General features: G+C 41.4%; 2 protein-coding genes across 5 annotated transcripts in view; one reads left to right on the forward strand and one right to left on the reverse strand.

Annotated features, from left to right (window-relative positions):
- Window positions 1-3,877, forward strand: part of tab3 (TGF-beta activated kinase 1 (MAP3K7) binding protein 3) — a 25,858-nt gene extending 21,981 nt beyond the window's left edge. For 2 of the 3 annotated variants that reach the window (XM_066706377.1, XM_066706378.1), the window contains exon 7: window positions 50-3,877. In XM_066706377.1, coding sequence (XP_066562474.1) covers window positions 50-198 — 149 coding nt within the window. In that variant the 3' untranslated portion in view covers window positions 199-3,877. The remainder of the gene's footprint in view (window positions 1-49) is intronic. The other variant, XM_066706380.1, reaches the window with a different exon arrangement.
- Window positions 3,861-14,311, reverse strand: LOC136751087 (serine-rich adhesin for platelets-like). 2 transcript variants are annotated; one of them, XM_066706376.1, is made up of 12 exons: window positions 14,102-14,311; window positions 12,598-13,428; window positions 10,012-10,122; window positions 9,811-9,910; window positions 9,254-9,438; window positions 8,761-9,010; window positions 8,522-8,621; window positions 8,327-8,391; window positions 7,516-7,638; window positions 6,979-7,129; window positions 5,888-6,124; window positions 3,861-5,597 (listed from the first exon to the last, which is right to left on the reverse strand). In XM_066706376.1, exons 2-12 carry the CDS (start codon window positions 13,399-13,401, stop codon window positions 5,540-5,542), a joined length of 2,184 nt encoding a protein of 727 aa, XP_066562473.1. In that variant the 5' UTR covers window positions 13,402-13,428; window positions 14,102-14,311; the 3' UTR covers window positions 3,861-5,539. The 2 variants fall into 2 exon arrangements, with proteins under 2 accessions (XP_066562473.1, XP_066562472.1); XM_066706375.1 differs by having other exon boundaries at window positions 6,979-7,132; window positions 14,102-14,308.
- Window positions 14,312-15,690: the final 1,379 nt, after the last annotated feature.

The following is a 15,690-nucleotide window of genomic DNA, read 5'->3' on the forward strand; positions in this document are numbered from 1 at the left end:
AGCACGGGACTGTGCTCTAGCCCTTGCCAAGCTTGTGTCTTTTCTGCAGTAGACAGCCCCAGCACCAAGACCCCCTCTCGAGGGCCGCAGAGGGAGGAGGAGTTCGAGGGCGCTCAGTGGAACTGCGAGAGCTGCACCTTCCTCAACCACCCGGCGCTGAACCGCTGTGAGCAGTGTGAAATGCCCCGCTACACCTGAGTGTCAGCCTGCAAACATCAGCCCCAGCATGAGGACGACAGAGGGCACGGCCGAAAGAAAAAAAAAAAAAAACGATCCCACCATTACCCAGGAGTGCTGATAGGGCCGGGACGGCCTGCCTCCGTGTTCACCACTGAAGACTCGGCTCCTCCTGCAGGGCATCGAGGCCGCCGGGGCTCACGCTTTCATATGGCTGATGACACGGTAAAGCCAACGGCCCCCTCGGGCGGTTGGGCTCGTCATACTTCACGTTGGGCTGCTTTTCCACCTACCGCTGTCTCGTTCACTATGGCCCGTGGCAGTTGGGTGATGGGAAGTTGAGGACAGGGCAGGGTGACCCGAAAACACACGTGTTGTAAACTTGCTGGAGTACATGTGGAAACAAAGTTTACTTTCGATTTTATTTTTTTAACTTTTTTTAGTCTGACCGTGGCCCATGCCGATTAGTTCACTGGCAAAGCTGCTATGGAATTAAAGGGGGGTTGGGTGGGGGTGGGGGGGCTGATGACTAAGGTATCTCCATAAATGCTGCTTCTATGAAGGTAACCACAGTTGTCACAAAAATGCAGGGTGATCGTAATCGTTTCATAGGATTGTAGAGAGGAGAGGTGTATGCCTCATGCGTACAGGGTATACAAGCTTGAGGTGTCGCACCAATCCCGAGCGCTTCTCCCAGACCATGGCCTGCGTCCTTCACAGCGGCCACTCTGTTCACGCCTGAACGGTGCCGCACGCTCTCTCCTGCTACGGAAATGCTTTTAAAAGCCTCTCGCCTTTCCTCAGATAAAGGGTGTTTTTTTTTGTTTTTGTTTTTTTAATAAATGAGGTTTCCTTTCCAAAAAGAAGAAAACCAGTTTCTGTAACAGCACAGCAAACTCGCACCAAACTGATGAACTCAAACCCTGCTCAGGAAGAATAGTGCAGCCATGACGAAGACCATGCGTGCTAAAGAGGTTTGCTTCCTGTTACAGTTCTGTCCGAGCTTCCATTCTGTGGAGAGAGAGAGAGAGAGAGAGAGAGAGAGAGAGAGAAAGACTGCAACTTTTATGGCACAGACATCCCTAGTGAGCGCCCAACAAACTTACCATTGCTGACACACATGGGTTCCATATTGGTTTATTTGCACATAAAAGATAAACCCGATCTCTAAATTAAGTATGAGATTGTACACTGCGTGTGAATTTTTTAAGAAGGAAACAAATAGTGTTCACCTGTTGAATGAAGAACACTAAAGGACTCGCAAATAAATATGATATTTCTGGTACTTTATGCATATTATGCTATATTGTATTCTAAAGGTGATGTTTTCTTGTGCGGATGCTTCAGGTTGCTGTAATATTAATAAAGCACTCGTTCTGTGTACAATAATTATGGGGTCTGAGCGACACAAAATGTGTGAATACTGTGCGTGTGAATGTCTGTGTACGAATGTGTATTTGTGTCCTCGTTAAGAAGATATGCCCTTCTCCTTACTGCCTTTGTAGAATTCAGACTCATTTTAATTTAGATTTTTTTCGTTTTACATTTTCACCTCAGATTTCTGTGTTCGGTATGTTTTTTTTTTTTTTTTTTTAATTAATAGTACATTTAATTTTGTACAGCCTTTTTTGCTGTATGATGCTGTTACTAAGCATAGAAATTACTTTTTGAGTTGGTTGTTGACTTAGACACTGTCCCTGTGCTCTCCACATGTGCGTGTATGTTTGGTACAGAAGAGACTTGGGAAGTGGTAGTCTTTTTAGTTTGCTCTGCTGTTGGTGAGCTCCTGGATTAAGTAGTGTATTGCATTTTTAAGGATACCTTCATTGCAGATACTGACAATCTGATTTATTTACAGCTTATTCACTGTATCGGATGAATCTGCTCATCTGTCGATCCCTAGAGTAATGGAGTTTTCCCTTACTCATCTTACTATCTTAAACCTTATAAATAACTTGATTTACAGTAAACAAGTCCTATTTCCCTGTGGATATTTTGCACAAAGTCTTAAAACAATAAAATAAAACTGCAGATTTGCATTTTACTCATCCTAAACACTGCTGCAACTTCAGACTTGAAGTCCTTTGTTAGTAGAAAACAAAAATAGACCGGTTCTCCCGTCGTCTTGGGTGATTTTCTCCAAGCTCTTCATTGACCGTGTCTGTGTTGCTGATTCACTTGTGTCTCATAGCTGGTAATCACTGCGGTGTGCACTATCGATTATAAGCCTTGTTACCACTGGCACTGTGCAACAGCCTTTACTGTAAATCTCTCTGAAATGCTGCTAGGTAGTGGGTTATTATTTTTGGAGCTCCGAGTGCAGCGTTCTGACTTGTTTTTGGTTCTTCCTCAGGGACAGAAGGGATGTAAGATGTGCCCTTGACACATTTCTTCCCAACAAAATGACACTTCTATCCTATAGTTCACATCGTAGCATGGATCTGTGTTAGTGTGTATATAGTTGTTAGTTTTATTGGGGTTTAGCCATAACTCATTGGATATGTATTCCCTGTGTAGTTAGTCTTTAAACTTCAACTGTCAAAAACCGTGTCTCTCTCTACAGTCTGAACAGATTTCTTACCAATGACAGATTGTATATGAACTACTGACATGTTAGAGATCACTGTTGGATTTTTTTATTTTGTTTTATTTATTTTATTATTTTTGTAAGGATTGATACAAAATATTGATTCACGCTGAAGACCTTTGACTAGAAAGCAGCCACTTCCTGCAGAGCACAGTACCACTTGCTGTTCAGTGATTGCAGGTTTACCGCCAATCCGTGTGCAGCGCGCTTCCGCAAGTTTGAAAGAGGAACCCTGAAATCTAGTTTGGTTTCATTCAATTGAGATGCCTATTGATCTGTAAAACTGGTAATACGAATGCATATACACTTCATGCTGTCTGACTAGATAGTGTACAGTGATTGAGCCGATGGCTGTGTATTTGATCTGGAGCTCCATCCTCTTGGCTTTCCTGGCTGACCGGTGTTTGTGGTGTCCAGCAGCTAGATAGGTGTACCAAACCAGTTTCTTTTTGGAGAGCACTGTTGGGAGTAATATGAAATCTGATTTAAGCAAGGAGTTGTGCTGCCCAGCTGATTGTTGGTCTTTATTAGCAGGACTTGTCATATATTTCCAGAACCATGTTTCCTGAGGTGCTTTATGCCACACTGGCCTATGGAGTCTCTTCACTGTAAATGTCCACTTGTCTTTTTGTTTTTTGCCCCCTCTTTTACTTTTCTGGATCCTCTGTGCCACTCACCATAATGCACTGAATTGTACAAAGGCAGCAGGGCCAATGCATGTGTGCTACTGTCAATAGGCAGAACCCGCCGCGCAGGGTGGGTATAATCCTTTCCACTCAGAAGTGAAAGTGAGAGAACTGTACGACAGCAGAAAATGACTGAAGCTGTACGTTGTGTAAACCAATGTAAAATGCAGCACTGGAAAAAATGTCTGACATGAACCTACACCTTGGCTCCCTTATTTGGCTGCATAGACGAAGCTTGAATTGACTCCATTCACCCATCAGGCATGTGACTGTCCTGGTCAGGTCTCTCCATGCAGGCTGGTAGAGTCCTGCTGTTGCTACCGTTCATACACCCACCTCTCCATGGAAAAGCTCAGGTTTGCAACCTGATTTAAGATTGTAAATAATGTAATATATTCAAAAAAATAAAATGTATAACAAATGCGTCCATATGTTTTTATTGTTTATGAATGTTAATGTACATTTTTATTTTTTAAATTGGTCACAATTTTATATTTTACTTTATTTTGTTCTTATTAAAAATGAATTCAGTTTTAACGACTGATTTAGAGCTCCTTTTCTCTGCAGACTATATCAGTCAGGCTGTGCTGGATTAGTGACTTGGTTATATTTATACTTTATAATGGCACTCTGCAGTTCTAACTGATACAGGATAGTGTGGGCAATACATAAGTATAGTTTTTGTTCCAAAACAAACAGTGCAGACTTCCACTGTGCAGTGTTATGTATGCATGCATGCATGTTATGGGACTTATAAGAGAAGCTGTTTTCTAGCAACTTCTTACCAGACTATACTTGCCATTTGAAGCTAAGCATTTAAACCAATATTTGTTCTAGAAGCCCAAAACAAAGGCTTGCTGTATTCTTTTAATGTTTTGCACCTTACTGTTTATGCATCACTTTACATTTACAGCTTGTGTGGTGTTGTAATGTGGCTCATGTTTGTGCATTTACAGATGCACCACCTAAACTAGGAAGGAAGATCCAACTGTATTGTGTAATCTCTTCTATTCACCCACCTTCTGTCAGTTTGCTGTTTTTATAGGAACGTTTCCACTTTAGTGACATTTTTATCACTTTAAATGAATCTGTCACCCAGATTCACACACACAAGACCATTACCATCAGAGAGCACTATCAGTTTTATATTTCTTCAGAATAGTCCAGTGCAAAATTAAAATAGTATATATATCAAAATCAAATAAGATATTGAGTTTCAGATAAATAATGGTAAATATCCCACAGTTTCAGTCCATCACAGTTAAGTCTCAATAGAATTGTATTTATTTATTGATCTTAAACTTAGCATTGAATCATTTTTTAACATTTATCCAGAATACCATACTTTAATTGATTCATTGATCTCCAACCCAGGGCTGTAGATGTGTTTAAGTTGATGAAAGTAAAACTTAATGCAACAGAACAGCCAGGTCGATCGATTTGAAATCTATTTTGAAGGCCTCCAGCTTTTTCTCAACCCTATGTTTTAATTATCTGAATGCAATTTATTAACACTGGTATGTGGTTTCTTGATTAAATTAAAACCGTATATTATTATCTCATGAAATGTTTACAGTCTGTGCTGTGGATGTTTCTACAGCAAAGAAAAAAGTAAGTGCACTTGGGTTACACATACTTGAAGTATCACAGGTTATAGTTCAGACCCTTTCATGTAAAAAATAAATATATATATACACACAATTCTGTGGTAGGATGTTAGCTATCCAAAACCAATGTAAAGTCACTGTACTAGTGTGTGTGATTTATTGGTGAAAATGCAGCTTAAAGGTTTGGAACCCTGTGTTGTTTGAGAGATCTACATTGTCTTCTGAATGCAGGGAATGTTTAGCATATGCTTCTGCTACAGTGCAACACCCAGACATGTCTCAGAAACCACAGTTGCTGGTTGAATGAAAGCTACAAAAAAATCCACTTTTTGAAAGTGATGTACAAAACTATAAATGTTAGGAAAACTATTGGATTTTTTTTGTTTTAGCAAAAGGTAGAAAACTGCAAAACCAGACAATCTTCTCGCTCGGTATCCCCAATCTCTTGTCGGGTGGGGTCCAGCCACAGGAGTTTCTTCTCTTCATTCCCAGCCCATGATCACTTTACTGAAGCTGACAAACACGCCTTTGTTGGGTTTGCTGTAATGGAAACAAACATTTTAGACCCTTTCTTTCCAAGCATGGACCAAAGCCCCAAGGTCTGCACATTCATCCTAACTGGTATTACACCAGCTCTGCAGAGCCCGTACAGGTGCAGAACCAACCTAGACCAGCCAACACTGGCTTCACTATAGGCTTTAATAATTCAGTCTCTGCTGTACACAAACTGGCAGACTTTTGGGAAAATATTCTCTCTGTATAATACCTTTGTATTCAACTGTAGACATTACAAAACAAAATATCATGCAGAGTCAGTGCGAGTCTCTTACCACAGGAAGTAGCGGATCCCTTCGAAGGTGCCATTGTGTCTGCCCACCTCGCTGCCCTCCAGCTCCACTCCCAGATAGATGTCCTGCCGGCCGGGCAGGTTGCCCATGTACTTCACTGTGCCCTGGCTGATCTTGCCCCCAGGCCGGGAGAACTTCACCAGGTGGCCCACCCTGAGGTCTGCCACGCTGCGCGGAGCAAACGGACGTCTGGGTAGAACCACCGCCCCCCGCTGGGCTCTGCAGCACAGAGGCCATTAGGTTAGTGTAATGTTTTCTGAGAAGCTACAAGGACACGGTTTTGGGTTCCAGGAGCTTCCATCTATGCGGAAGAAGCATTCACATTCAGTGGCACAGCGAGATCAGTCAACTCTTGCACTCTTGTCAGGTGTTAGGATAATCTCTGGAATTTTTTAATTATTAAATGATACCAGTATAATGGTGCTATAGATCAGCTTGAATGGTACAGTGCCAGATATGCATATAATAAGAACCCTGCAGATAAAGGTTATTGGAAAATAATGTTTGATTCCTGCAGTCCACATTCACACAAAATGATCCCACAGCAGTTCAGGAATATATTCATACTGTAAATGTTTTTCTAAAAAAACAAAACTGCAGAATTGTCTAATCTTCTGTGATCAATTTCAAATATGCATAGGTTTTAAATGGTAGTAAAATAATGGTAAAACAGCAGTGATTCCAAATTACCATAAATTAACTGACCATGTATCACTTTAGTCTAAATTACAAACTGAATTCAATTCACTCTGTGATTGTTCTCTCAGTCCAATATTTAATACCCATGTAAGCAGCATGTCCCCTGTGTGGTGATAAAAGGATAGCACAGTGTCACCTTGGGAACTAATTCCTGTTTTGCGTGATCCTGACACTAAACTGTCACTCAAAAGATTCCACAATAGCACTAGTGCTATGTTGTACTAAGACCTCCTGCCAGGAAAGGGCTGTTTTTAAAGGACATGCGTAACAGTTTTCTGCCTAAGGTGCTAGTGTCAGTGCAGAGGCAGAGGAGTATCGGTATCGGCCTTGCATGGAGATCAACAGTGTTGTCACTTCCTCCCCTTCTGGGTTACCTGCTCTTGTTCTGGCTGCCGAGGGTCGCTCTGTCGCTGACTGCTGTGCCTGGCCCTGCTTTCGAGATTGCAGTAGAGCGCAGCTGTGTTTTGCTCTGCCTAAGGGCGGGTCCGTCATTGTCACTGAGCTCATCGGAGTCATCCACAGTGCCTTCTGGAAAAATCAGAGGACAGAAATCTAGACACAAACAAGGCTCAGAAAGCAAAATCATAATTAACCACAAAGTCATTTTCAGCTATAACCAACTTGTAAGCACTTACTGCTCTGTATTGTACACAGAAGCTACCGGTCACTGGCTGTATTGTAAACAGGGAATGATAACTGCAGTTAATGTGCAGCACTAAGTGGTTTCCTACTGATAAGCTACCAATCCAAATCCCAGTATTTCCATAAGGAGACCGCTTTATCTTCTCCTTTCTGTAGCTAAGTACACAGTGATATATTGTTGAAGAGACATATTTCTAGTGCTGTACTATGTTCCATTGAGGGGGAGACGGGGTCCGTGTGTGACAGTATGTCGTTGCTGGTTCAGTCACCTGTGAAGGCCACCTGTTTGGAGGCGGGGGGGCTCTTGTTGAAGCCGGCTAGCAGGAAGTCTGTGCTCTCACTGTCCAGGGATTCGGGGGAGCTGCTGTCTCCAGAGTGCCACCTCTCTCGCTCTGCAATCAACAGGAAACGGCACGAGCATCAGAAACCCTGCCCAGCCAGGAGCCACTCTGCAATCTCTGACAAGCTCGGCCTCCTGTCAGTCCTGTGCCCACTGACACAGACAGGCTAGACCAACCCAGAGCAGAGCTTTACTCCACACCCCATCTCAAAAACAAACAGCTGTGTTTTAAAGGCTAGACATACCAAGTGAAGACTTGTTATTGTGGGCATTACAAATAGGCTTTTGTTATACAGTCAATTTCAATGGGATAAATGAAACCAGGTGCCAGTTCTTCATTCAAGTGCGCACCTGATTCTTAAATCACTGTAACTGGAATAAATGAAGGCCTTAAATAACCAAGCAATTCAATGTAAATCGATTCATTGCTCTTTTCATACATAAAAGTGTTAGTTACACCTCAGGGCCAATTCCTTGATAAGTCTCTCCTAAGCAACATGTTTTCCATTTTCCAAGAAAATTGTTGTTGGAGGGAGTGGGATGGAAATATCTGCTGTGCTGCTGCCCTCTATGGGTTATGTCAAGAACTGAATTGTAGTTATTATAATGATTTTATATGTATCATTCAAATTAGGTTCATTTCCACTGCCAAATACAAAATACGTGGTGTTCCCTGGCTGTACATCATTCCATCTGTACACATTGTTTGAAGAATAATAAACGGCCGTGTCCTGTCTTACCTCTCCAAGAGTGTGGGTGTCCTTCACCTGTCCCACACTCTGAGCTCGGCATTCCCTTCCTGGTTCTAAAAAAACAACCAGTCAACGTGCAATTAGATTGTGGTATGCAAGGATTACTTCTGTTTAGCTTTGCTCAAACCTGAGAATGACTGTTTAAGCAAAGAGCTTTTGAAAGTAACATCAACAGCACAGTACCTGCGATTTGGAGAAGACAGTCTTGTGGAATGAGCTAGCTGTGTTGTTAGAGTACCCAGGCCCCCACCGAGCTCCAAGTTGGGTCCAAGTTTCCATCGTGCTGGAGAGATGAAATTACATCAAAATCATTTTAAAATCACTGATGTGTTTAGCGTGAATCTCACATATGCAAAGGAAAACAGGTGCCAGGGTAAGGGAATTTAAAACTCCTTGTGTGTTGTGTTCACTGAGGTCTGTACCTTTGTCTCTTGGTGTAGTCTTGCCACCTAGTATGGTTCTCAGGAGCTGCTCGTGCTGCCTCCTCATGTCCCACAGTTCCTCCTTCAGCCAGTGGTTCTCCTCGTGCAGCCGGTGGTTGGCTTCTCGGAGCTTCCGCGCTTCGCTGCGCAACTGAGAGATCTCCCCGCTGGAATCCACGCTGGTTCCATGACAGCCGGAATGCAAAGGCGCCCCTTCGCTCCTTCTCGTGGGTAGGACACCATTCTGACTCTAGCCCCAGGATACAGACATAATTAGTCCCAACTGACAAACCAATGACACAACTCTAATGACTGTTGCTAACAGCCAGCATGAAAAGCAACACCACTGAAATATCAGCCAAAAAGTGGTCAACTCTTTAGTGTTACACTGCTTCAGGAGACCGAAAAGTAGTTTACAGCTGAAAGGGTGTAATTGTTTAAAGGACTTAATCCAAGAATGATGCATGAAAAATGAAATCTGTGAATGAAAAACCTTGATTATCTTGTCCGGGGATGAGGCAGGCCTGTGCAGGGCATCATGAAGCCTGTCCTCATACTGCAGTCTCAGTTTGGCCATCTCGCTCTTCAGCTGGGAGATCTCCTCATCTGCCCGGGCCAGCTCATGGACTGAGTTCTCATTGGCCTCTTGCAAGTCATTAATGTGGCTCTTCAGGTCAGCTATGTCCCATACGGTGAATAAACAAAACAGAGTTGGAAGCTGAGTATAAAAACAATGCCTTTAAAGAGCTACTGTGCCTGTGTTTTGTCAAGCAACCTATTAATATCAGAACTATTTTAGAAGACACTTGGTTCTTCCAATAAGGTACCTCTCATATTCAGCACCATGTGAGCTACCAAGTTATTAAGGACAAGAAATAAAAACTAGTAAAAAAGTAAGTTATTGAATTAAGGATTTAAGTGATGCAGAATCATATGTCTGCAATATGTTTAATCCCTTAGCAGAAATTCAACCTAAAAGCTGCATAGATATGCACCGTCACTAGTGCCAACCATCTGAAAGTCTTCAAAAAATGTATAAGGATTCCGTACTTATCTGTCGCTGCAGTACCGATGGAGCGGCAGGGTTGAAGGCCAGTTTGTCTGCTTCCCTCTCCCAGCTCCTTCCTTGTCCTTCAAGAGTTTTCTTTTCCTAGGGAGTTCAGATGGAAAAAAAGATGGTCAGTCAGTTAGCTCCAGAGATTTGACGGCCGTGGTGCTTGGGTGCTCGGCTGCAATGTTACAGAGACGTACCTCTTGGGCCCTGGTTATGTCCTGCTGTCGCTGGGCCAGCATGTTCTGCAGCAGCTGCTCTGTGTCCTGAGGGTCATGGCCAGCGCTGAGCGTCTCCCCCGACTGCCCGCTCTGGAACAGAACCACACAGCTCTCTCACTCACGTCCTCACAGCCCGGCTCCTCCACAGACACCGCTACTGGCCAGCGTTACTCTTTACCACTCCCCTTCCCTTTCATTGCGTCTACAATGGCACTATCCCATGTGCAAATAAATCCCTCTCAGTTTAATATTACTTTACTCCTTCATGCAAGGCTGAAGGGTCATTACTTTACTCGACACGAGGTCTCCGTCTATAAAGATCAACAGAGTTTGCACCGTGTAGATCAGTGTTAACTTCTGTAAAATAACTAATACATTTTTTTTTATTATCCCAACAATTATACTACACATCATCAGCACATGCCGCTATTGATACATTTTAAAAATTACTATCTTCAAATCAAGACTTAATTAGATTTTCTGATATTGTAACCTCTGTCAAGCATTTTACAACACAAAAAATCTTGGTTTCAGAAAATGCCCGTTGCTATAGTAATGTGGTACAACAGATTTAGGGATTCACACAAAAGCCTGTGATTGGGTGAGATGAGATAAAACACAGAACAGTGTACTATGATCAATTTCATTTTCATAGCAAGACAATATTTTTGTATTGTTTAAAAAAAGGATAGCATTCTGTGTTTAAAATATAGAGTATGGCAAGTTACAGGCTTTAAAAAATAAACAGCAGCCAGTCCTTCAGTAAATTAATGCTAACACACCAAAAAGCCCTTATGCTGTTGAATAATAAACACAAGGAGGCAAAGATGACCACCACTGGTAATTATGGCACCCAAACAAAACAAATTCAACAACATTAAATATCATCAATACTCTAACAAAAGAAGAGCTTACAGCCTTAGCTTGGAGATGCTTTAATATGTGTACAAGAGATGGTCAAGCCTGAAAAATGTAGAGCAAACAGTGCCGATAAGAAGCAAGCTACAAATATCCCTAATCACCAGTGGCCACACGCTGTTACAGACAAAGCAGCAAATTAAATTTATCTTTCTTCTCTCGCTTTCCTGAGGACCAGTTGCTTCATGATAATGTCTCTGTCAGTGTGCTCCCGTTCCAGGGGAATCAAGCAGCCCACCCTGCAGACCTCTTTGTGTGGCAGTCTCGAGAGAAACACAAAAGCCTGTATGCCGTGTGACGGGTACACTCACAGAAAATAATAATCTCTGGCGTGATCAGATTATGCTTTCACTGACAAACCATCAAATGCTAAATATAGATCTATAAATCAATAAACCCCAGAGCCACATGGACGTATGCAAGCCAAGCCAAAAATGAGAAGAATGGTCTGTTTACCTCCCCTCTGGCAGCTCTCCAGCCTGTGTTGTCCGCTGGTGTGCAATTGTGGCTGGTTTTGTCAGGAAGAGAGCCTCAGAATTAGGATGCTCTGATCCCTGATCCTCTATGTAGGGTAGCAGCAGCCCTGTCCTTTCATTATGCCACATGCTTTGTGGCTTGCAATTCATTTGTCCCTCTCAGGCAGGCAAAGAGGCTTTGTGCATGATTACCCTGCCTATACATCTCATTTAAAATCCCCGGCACAGGGTCTCCAGCCCTCAGCACTCTGTTTCATTGCTGGCTCTGACATACTGCCTGTCTTCACTCCCCTTTGACTGCACTAAAACTTACTTAATCCTTATTGTTTATTTTTAAATTTGGAGGTCGAACCACAAGCAGTAGCAGTCATAGAAGCATCAGAAACATATTCATTTGTTTATATGAATACTTTCAGGAAGAAGCCTTGCAATTCTTCAAACAAGCAAGATACAGCTATCTAGTGATATCTATCTAAATGTCTAAAATGACAATGGAAAATCTATACACATATAGGCACTCAAAGTCTTAAATATACTAATATAAGTGTACTGTACCCATAAAATAGCTATTGTATATGTAGAAAGCCACATTTCATTGTTTAAAGCACTGCAATAAGTAAATCTCACAATCAGGTTAATCTATTCTCATTGTCATTTTCCTTGACAACAACCTTCCTCCCGACTTAGTAATAATTAGCAGATGAACCAGTCATTGCACATTACCGAGCCCTCTCATTGCTAATGGTACAAGAAGCTCTACTAACTTCCAAAATCAGATGCATTCATAAAAAAGCTCCGTGCTCAGCTCCACAGCTGCCCACCTAGCTTACGGAGGAAAAATCTCCATTCTTCCACAAACAAAGGCTGAGGACAAAGTACTTGAAGCTGAAAAAAAAGTCTTACTACATACAGAAAGCAGCTGAGTAAGCAGAGCCAGGATCCAGTAAAACACTCACTTGTTATAAACTTTTTCTTTGTAAAAAAAATATATATTTAAAATTTCTATAGGTTTACATACTGTATAGCTGTATTATTCTACTTTTTGTGTTTTTCTGTTCAATTCCCTAATTGTATATATTTTGAATAGAATTATTCCAATGAATCTCTGAATTGAAAATTATTTAAGATGATAATATGAAATAACACGCATACTGACTAGGGGAAAATGTACCTGGCTGTGGCCTGGAGAGCAGACCTCAGACCCTGCAGTGCTGTCTGAACTGGAGCTGTGTGTGGAGAGAGACTGGGTCTGGGAGCCTGCAGGAGAGCTGGACAGGAGCAAGGCTGCGCTCTCAATCTGGGCGCTCAGCAGCTTCCTCAGGTTAGTGCTGGGGCTGACTGTGGGCAGGGACTCCGCAGAAGGAGGGCTGCTTTCCCTCTCGTCCAACAGCGCAGCTGGCCTGCTGCTGCCCGACGACCTCAGATCGTGCTCAGCCTGCAATGGTCTGTTGTTGTGAGCGTCTCCTTTCACAGACGGTTTGAAACCAGGCGCATCTGTTAACAAATTCACCTTTGGTGTGAAGAACAGCTCATCACCAATTAAGTCCTCCACAACATCTCCAGAGCTCTTGTCTGTCTTTGCGGGTGAGCTACCACTGGCGACCACACTGCCCAGACTCTGAGAGCGGCCCAGGACACTGCTACACCCCCTAGGCGTTCCTGTCCTACTCCTCAGGAAGTGGTTACCCTGGGAAGGTGTGTGTTCAGACTCTCTCAAACCACCCTCCCAGTCAAGAAAAACCACAGAGTCCTGGCTGGAGGCCTTCTGAAGTAACGGTCGAGACAGCCAAGTATCCAAGCCATGGGGTTCTTCCAGATGATCTGGTGGACAGATGCTGGCCTCACTGCAGTGCTCTACCCCCTTCAATAAAAGGTCAGTGTCTTCTGAGGTCGTACTGGGTGAAGGCACACTGGTCATCTCTGCTGCTGTGTCTGAGTCCATTCTCTGAGAACCTCTTTGTGTGGGGGATGCCATTACATTTAGGGCAGGTGAATCTCTAGGCTATAAATTAGGATTGAAAGGATTAGTGAGAATCTGGATGTGCAGGTTTTATTAATTGAAGGTACATAAACAAGTAAACTGAAAAAAATATATGACATTATTAAAAACACAATACAGCAGAGATTAACAAGATAGAGCCAGTACACAGCATTTAACTCTTTCATAATGTGCTCAAGCAGGGGCAACATACTTTCTGTTCAAATTAACCCATAACATCACTATTGTGTTTTTCCCATGTTGAAGAAAACATTCAGTTCAATATTTTTGAAATTGTTTCACCAGATCAAATTTCCAAGTTTCTTGTGATTTTGACCTCATATTCAATTAAAATATCAGTTAAGAATAATATATATTAAAATCATTCCATTAAAGTCGACATATACATATATTTTTTTAAACATATCATACCACAATTGTTGGAGACGTTTTCATTCAGTATTCATGGTAAATAAACGGCCGTTAATACCAAATGCAACCTAAATATAGGCTAATAAACGTTTAAACTATTTCTGGAAATAAACACAAGTGGCACAAATTCTTACAACATTAAGAAATATCACATTAATGATTGTATTGCACTGCATCATCCGAGTATTAGGAAATAAATGTTTTATGAAACCTAAACTGAAAACAACAAAGATGATTGTTGTAATAAATTAAATACAGCACTTACCTTAAAGTCTGAAATGGCATATACATGGTCCCAGGTTTCTTTTTTGGCGAGCTTACCGTTGACACAAGGTTACCTGGTTACTTTATTGCCGGGGGAGGAGGACGTGGTTTTAAGGCCCTCAGTCTCAGACCCTTGTTTGTCCCAATAGCAACTTGACACAAAGCCGAGTCCCCCTCACCGGACAGGCCAGCATGCGTGCTCGGACCTGCCCGCTTATTGTCTTCAATGGCACTTTACACAGCCCTGCTGCTTTGCCTCAGGGGTCTGGTTTGTATTGTGAGTTGCTAAGTGAAGTGTTCAGTGTTTGTGTTAAGGACGTTGTCTTTACAATGCTAATGTAAACAACGTTCCCATGGATGGTCTACCAACAGGAAGAAAGATGAAACCGCAATGGGTTATGCTTTATAAGTTAATATTCAAAGAATGCCCTTTCCAAAGACCTAAGGTTACGAACACATACAGTACCGATCTTATTCCCAGCTGTAAATATATATATAGTGAGAGAGTCATGACTAGGTACTGAGCAACAATAAAATCTTTACTATTTAACATTAATCTCGTTTCAATGTATTACTAATGTATTACTAATTCAATGTATTACTAATATTACTAACACAAATATTTCCCAAAGCAAACCCCCAAAAAATCAGAAAATCTAACAGTATTTATGTCTAAAAAGAATGGCATTTTGTGATTTTCAGTCTTCCAGGCAGGAGCTTTCGGACACTCCAATGCCCAGCTCCCACACACAAGCTACTGGAGGTTTAGCTAGAGCAACACAAGACAAAGCTTCTTGGATGTCCTAAGATGTTATTGTTGTTGCATAACTAAGAGCTGATGACTGTAAGGTTTAATTAAAAATATTCAAATATTATGATTATTGAATAAGATCAGTATCTTATTTCTAATGACCAAGTATAACTTTCATTGAATACATCTGGAATATCAGCAATTGCAAAATTACATGTATACTTGCTTTTATAAATTGACAAATATCCAAAGTGTACATAAGGTTTTTAAAAATTATACATGATTAATATACATATTCACAGAGCAATGTAAATCAAATAAAAGTGATCCCTCAGGAGATATTTTTGCTGATGTCCACTGCAAGGTCACATCCGTAAACATTTTACAGTCAGATTTAAAGTTCCACTCATTTGAAAACTATTGAATCTTATTCTTGCTTCTAAAACAAGTAAGAAAAAAAGGACACAGAATTGCAGGTTTGTTCAAATGTATATTTGGAAAAAATATAATTAAAAAACAAACACACAAAAATCAAGTAAAAGGAATTTAAAACTTGAAAGTTGTTTTTTTAAATATAATTTAAGATTTTTTCCAAGATATCAGTTGCAGAATTTATACCTCAGTACAGTAAGTACCATGAGAGCTGTACACCATCTTCACAGAATTCATTATCAGATCTAGAGAATACAGGGAAATTCAACATTTCATAGATTCTTGCTTCTAGCAAGACTTAAAAAAAACATCTTACAATGCTATTTCACTTACAGGTGTTATTTAGGTTTTGTTTCTTTTATGTTTTGTATTATTTTCTATAGTGACAGCAAAAATTCCAGTGCATA

Source organism: Amia ocellicauda, chromosome 6 (genome assembly GCF_036373705.1).
Source record: "Amia ocellicauda isolate fAmiCal2 chromosome 6, fAmiCal2.hap1, whole genome shotgun sequence".
Taxonomy (NCBI): domain Eukaryota; kingdom Metazoa; phylum Chordata; class Actinopteri; order Amiiformes; family Amiidae; genus Amia; species Amia ocellicauda.

Coding starts and splice junctions, on each gene's coding strand:
- LOC136751087 (XM_066706375.1), bottom strand. CDS start 13,401: ATGGCATCCCCCACACAAAGAGGTTCTCAGAGAATGGACTCAGACACA. Junction 8,392..8,521: donor CTGTCTTCTCCAAATCGCAG/GTACTGTGCTGT, acceptor TTGTTTTTTTAG/AACCAGGAAGGGAATGCCGA. Junction 6,125..6,978: donor GGCAGCCAGAACAAGAGCAG/GTAACCCAGAAG, acceptor TCTGTGCTGCAG/AGCCCAGCGGGGGGCGGTGG.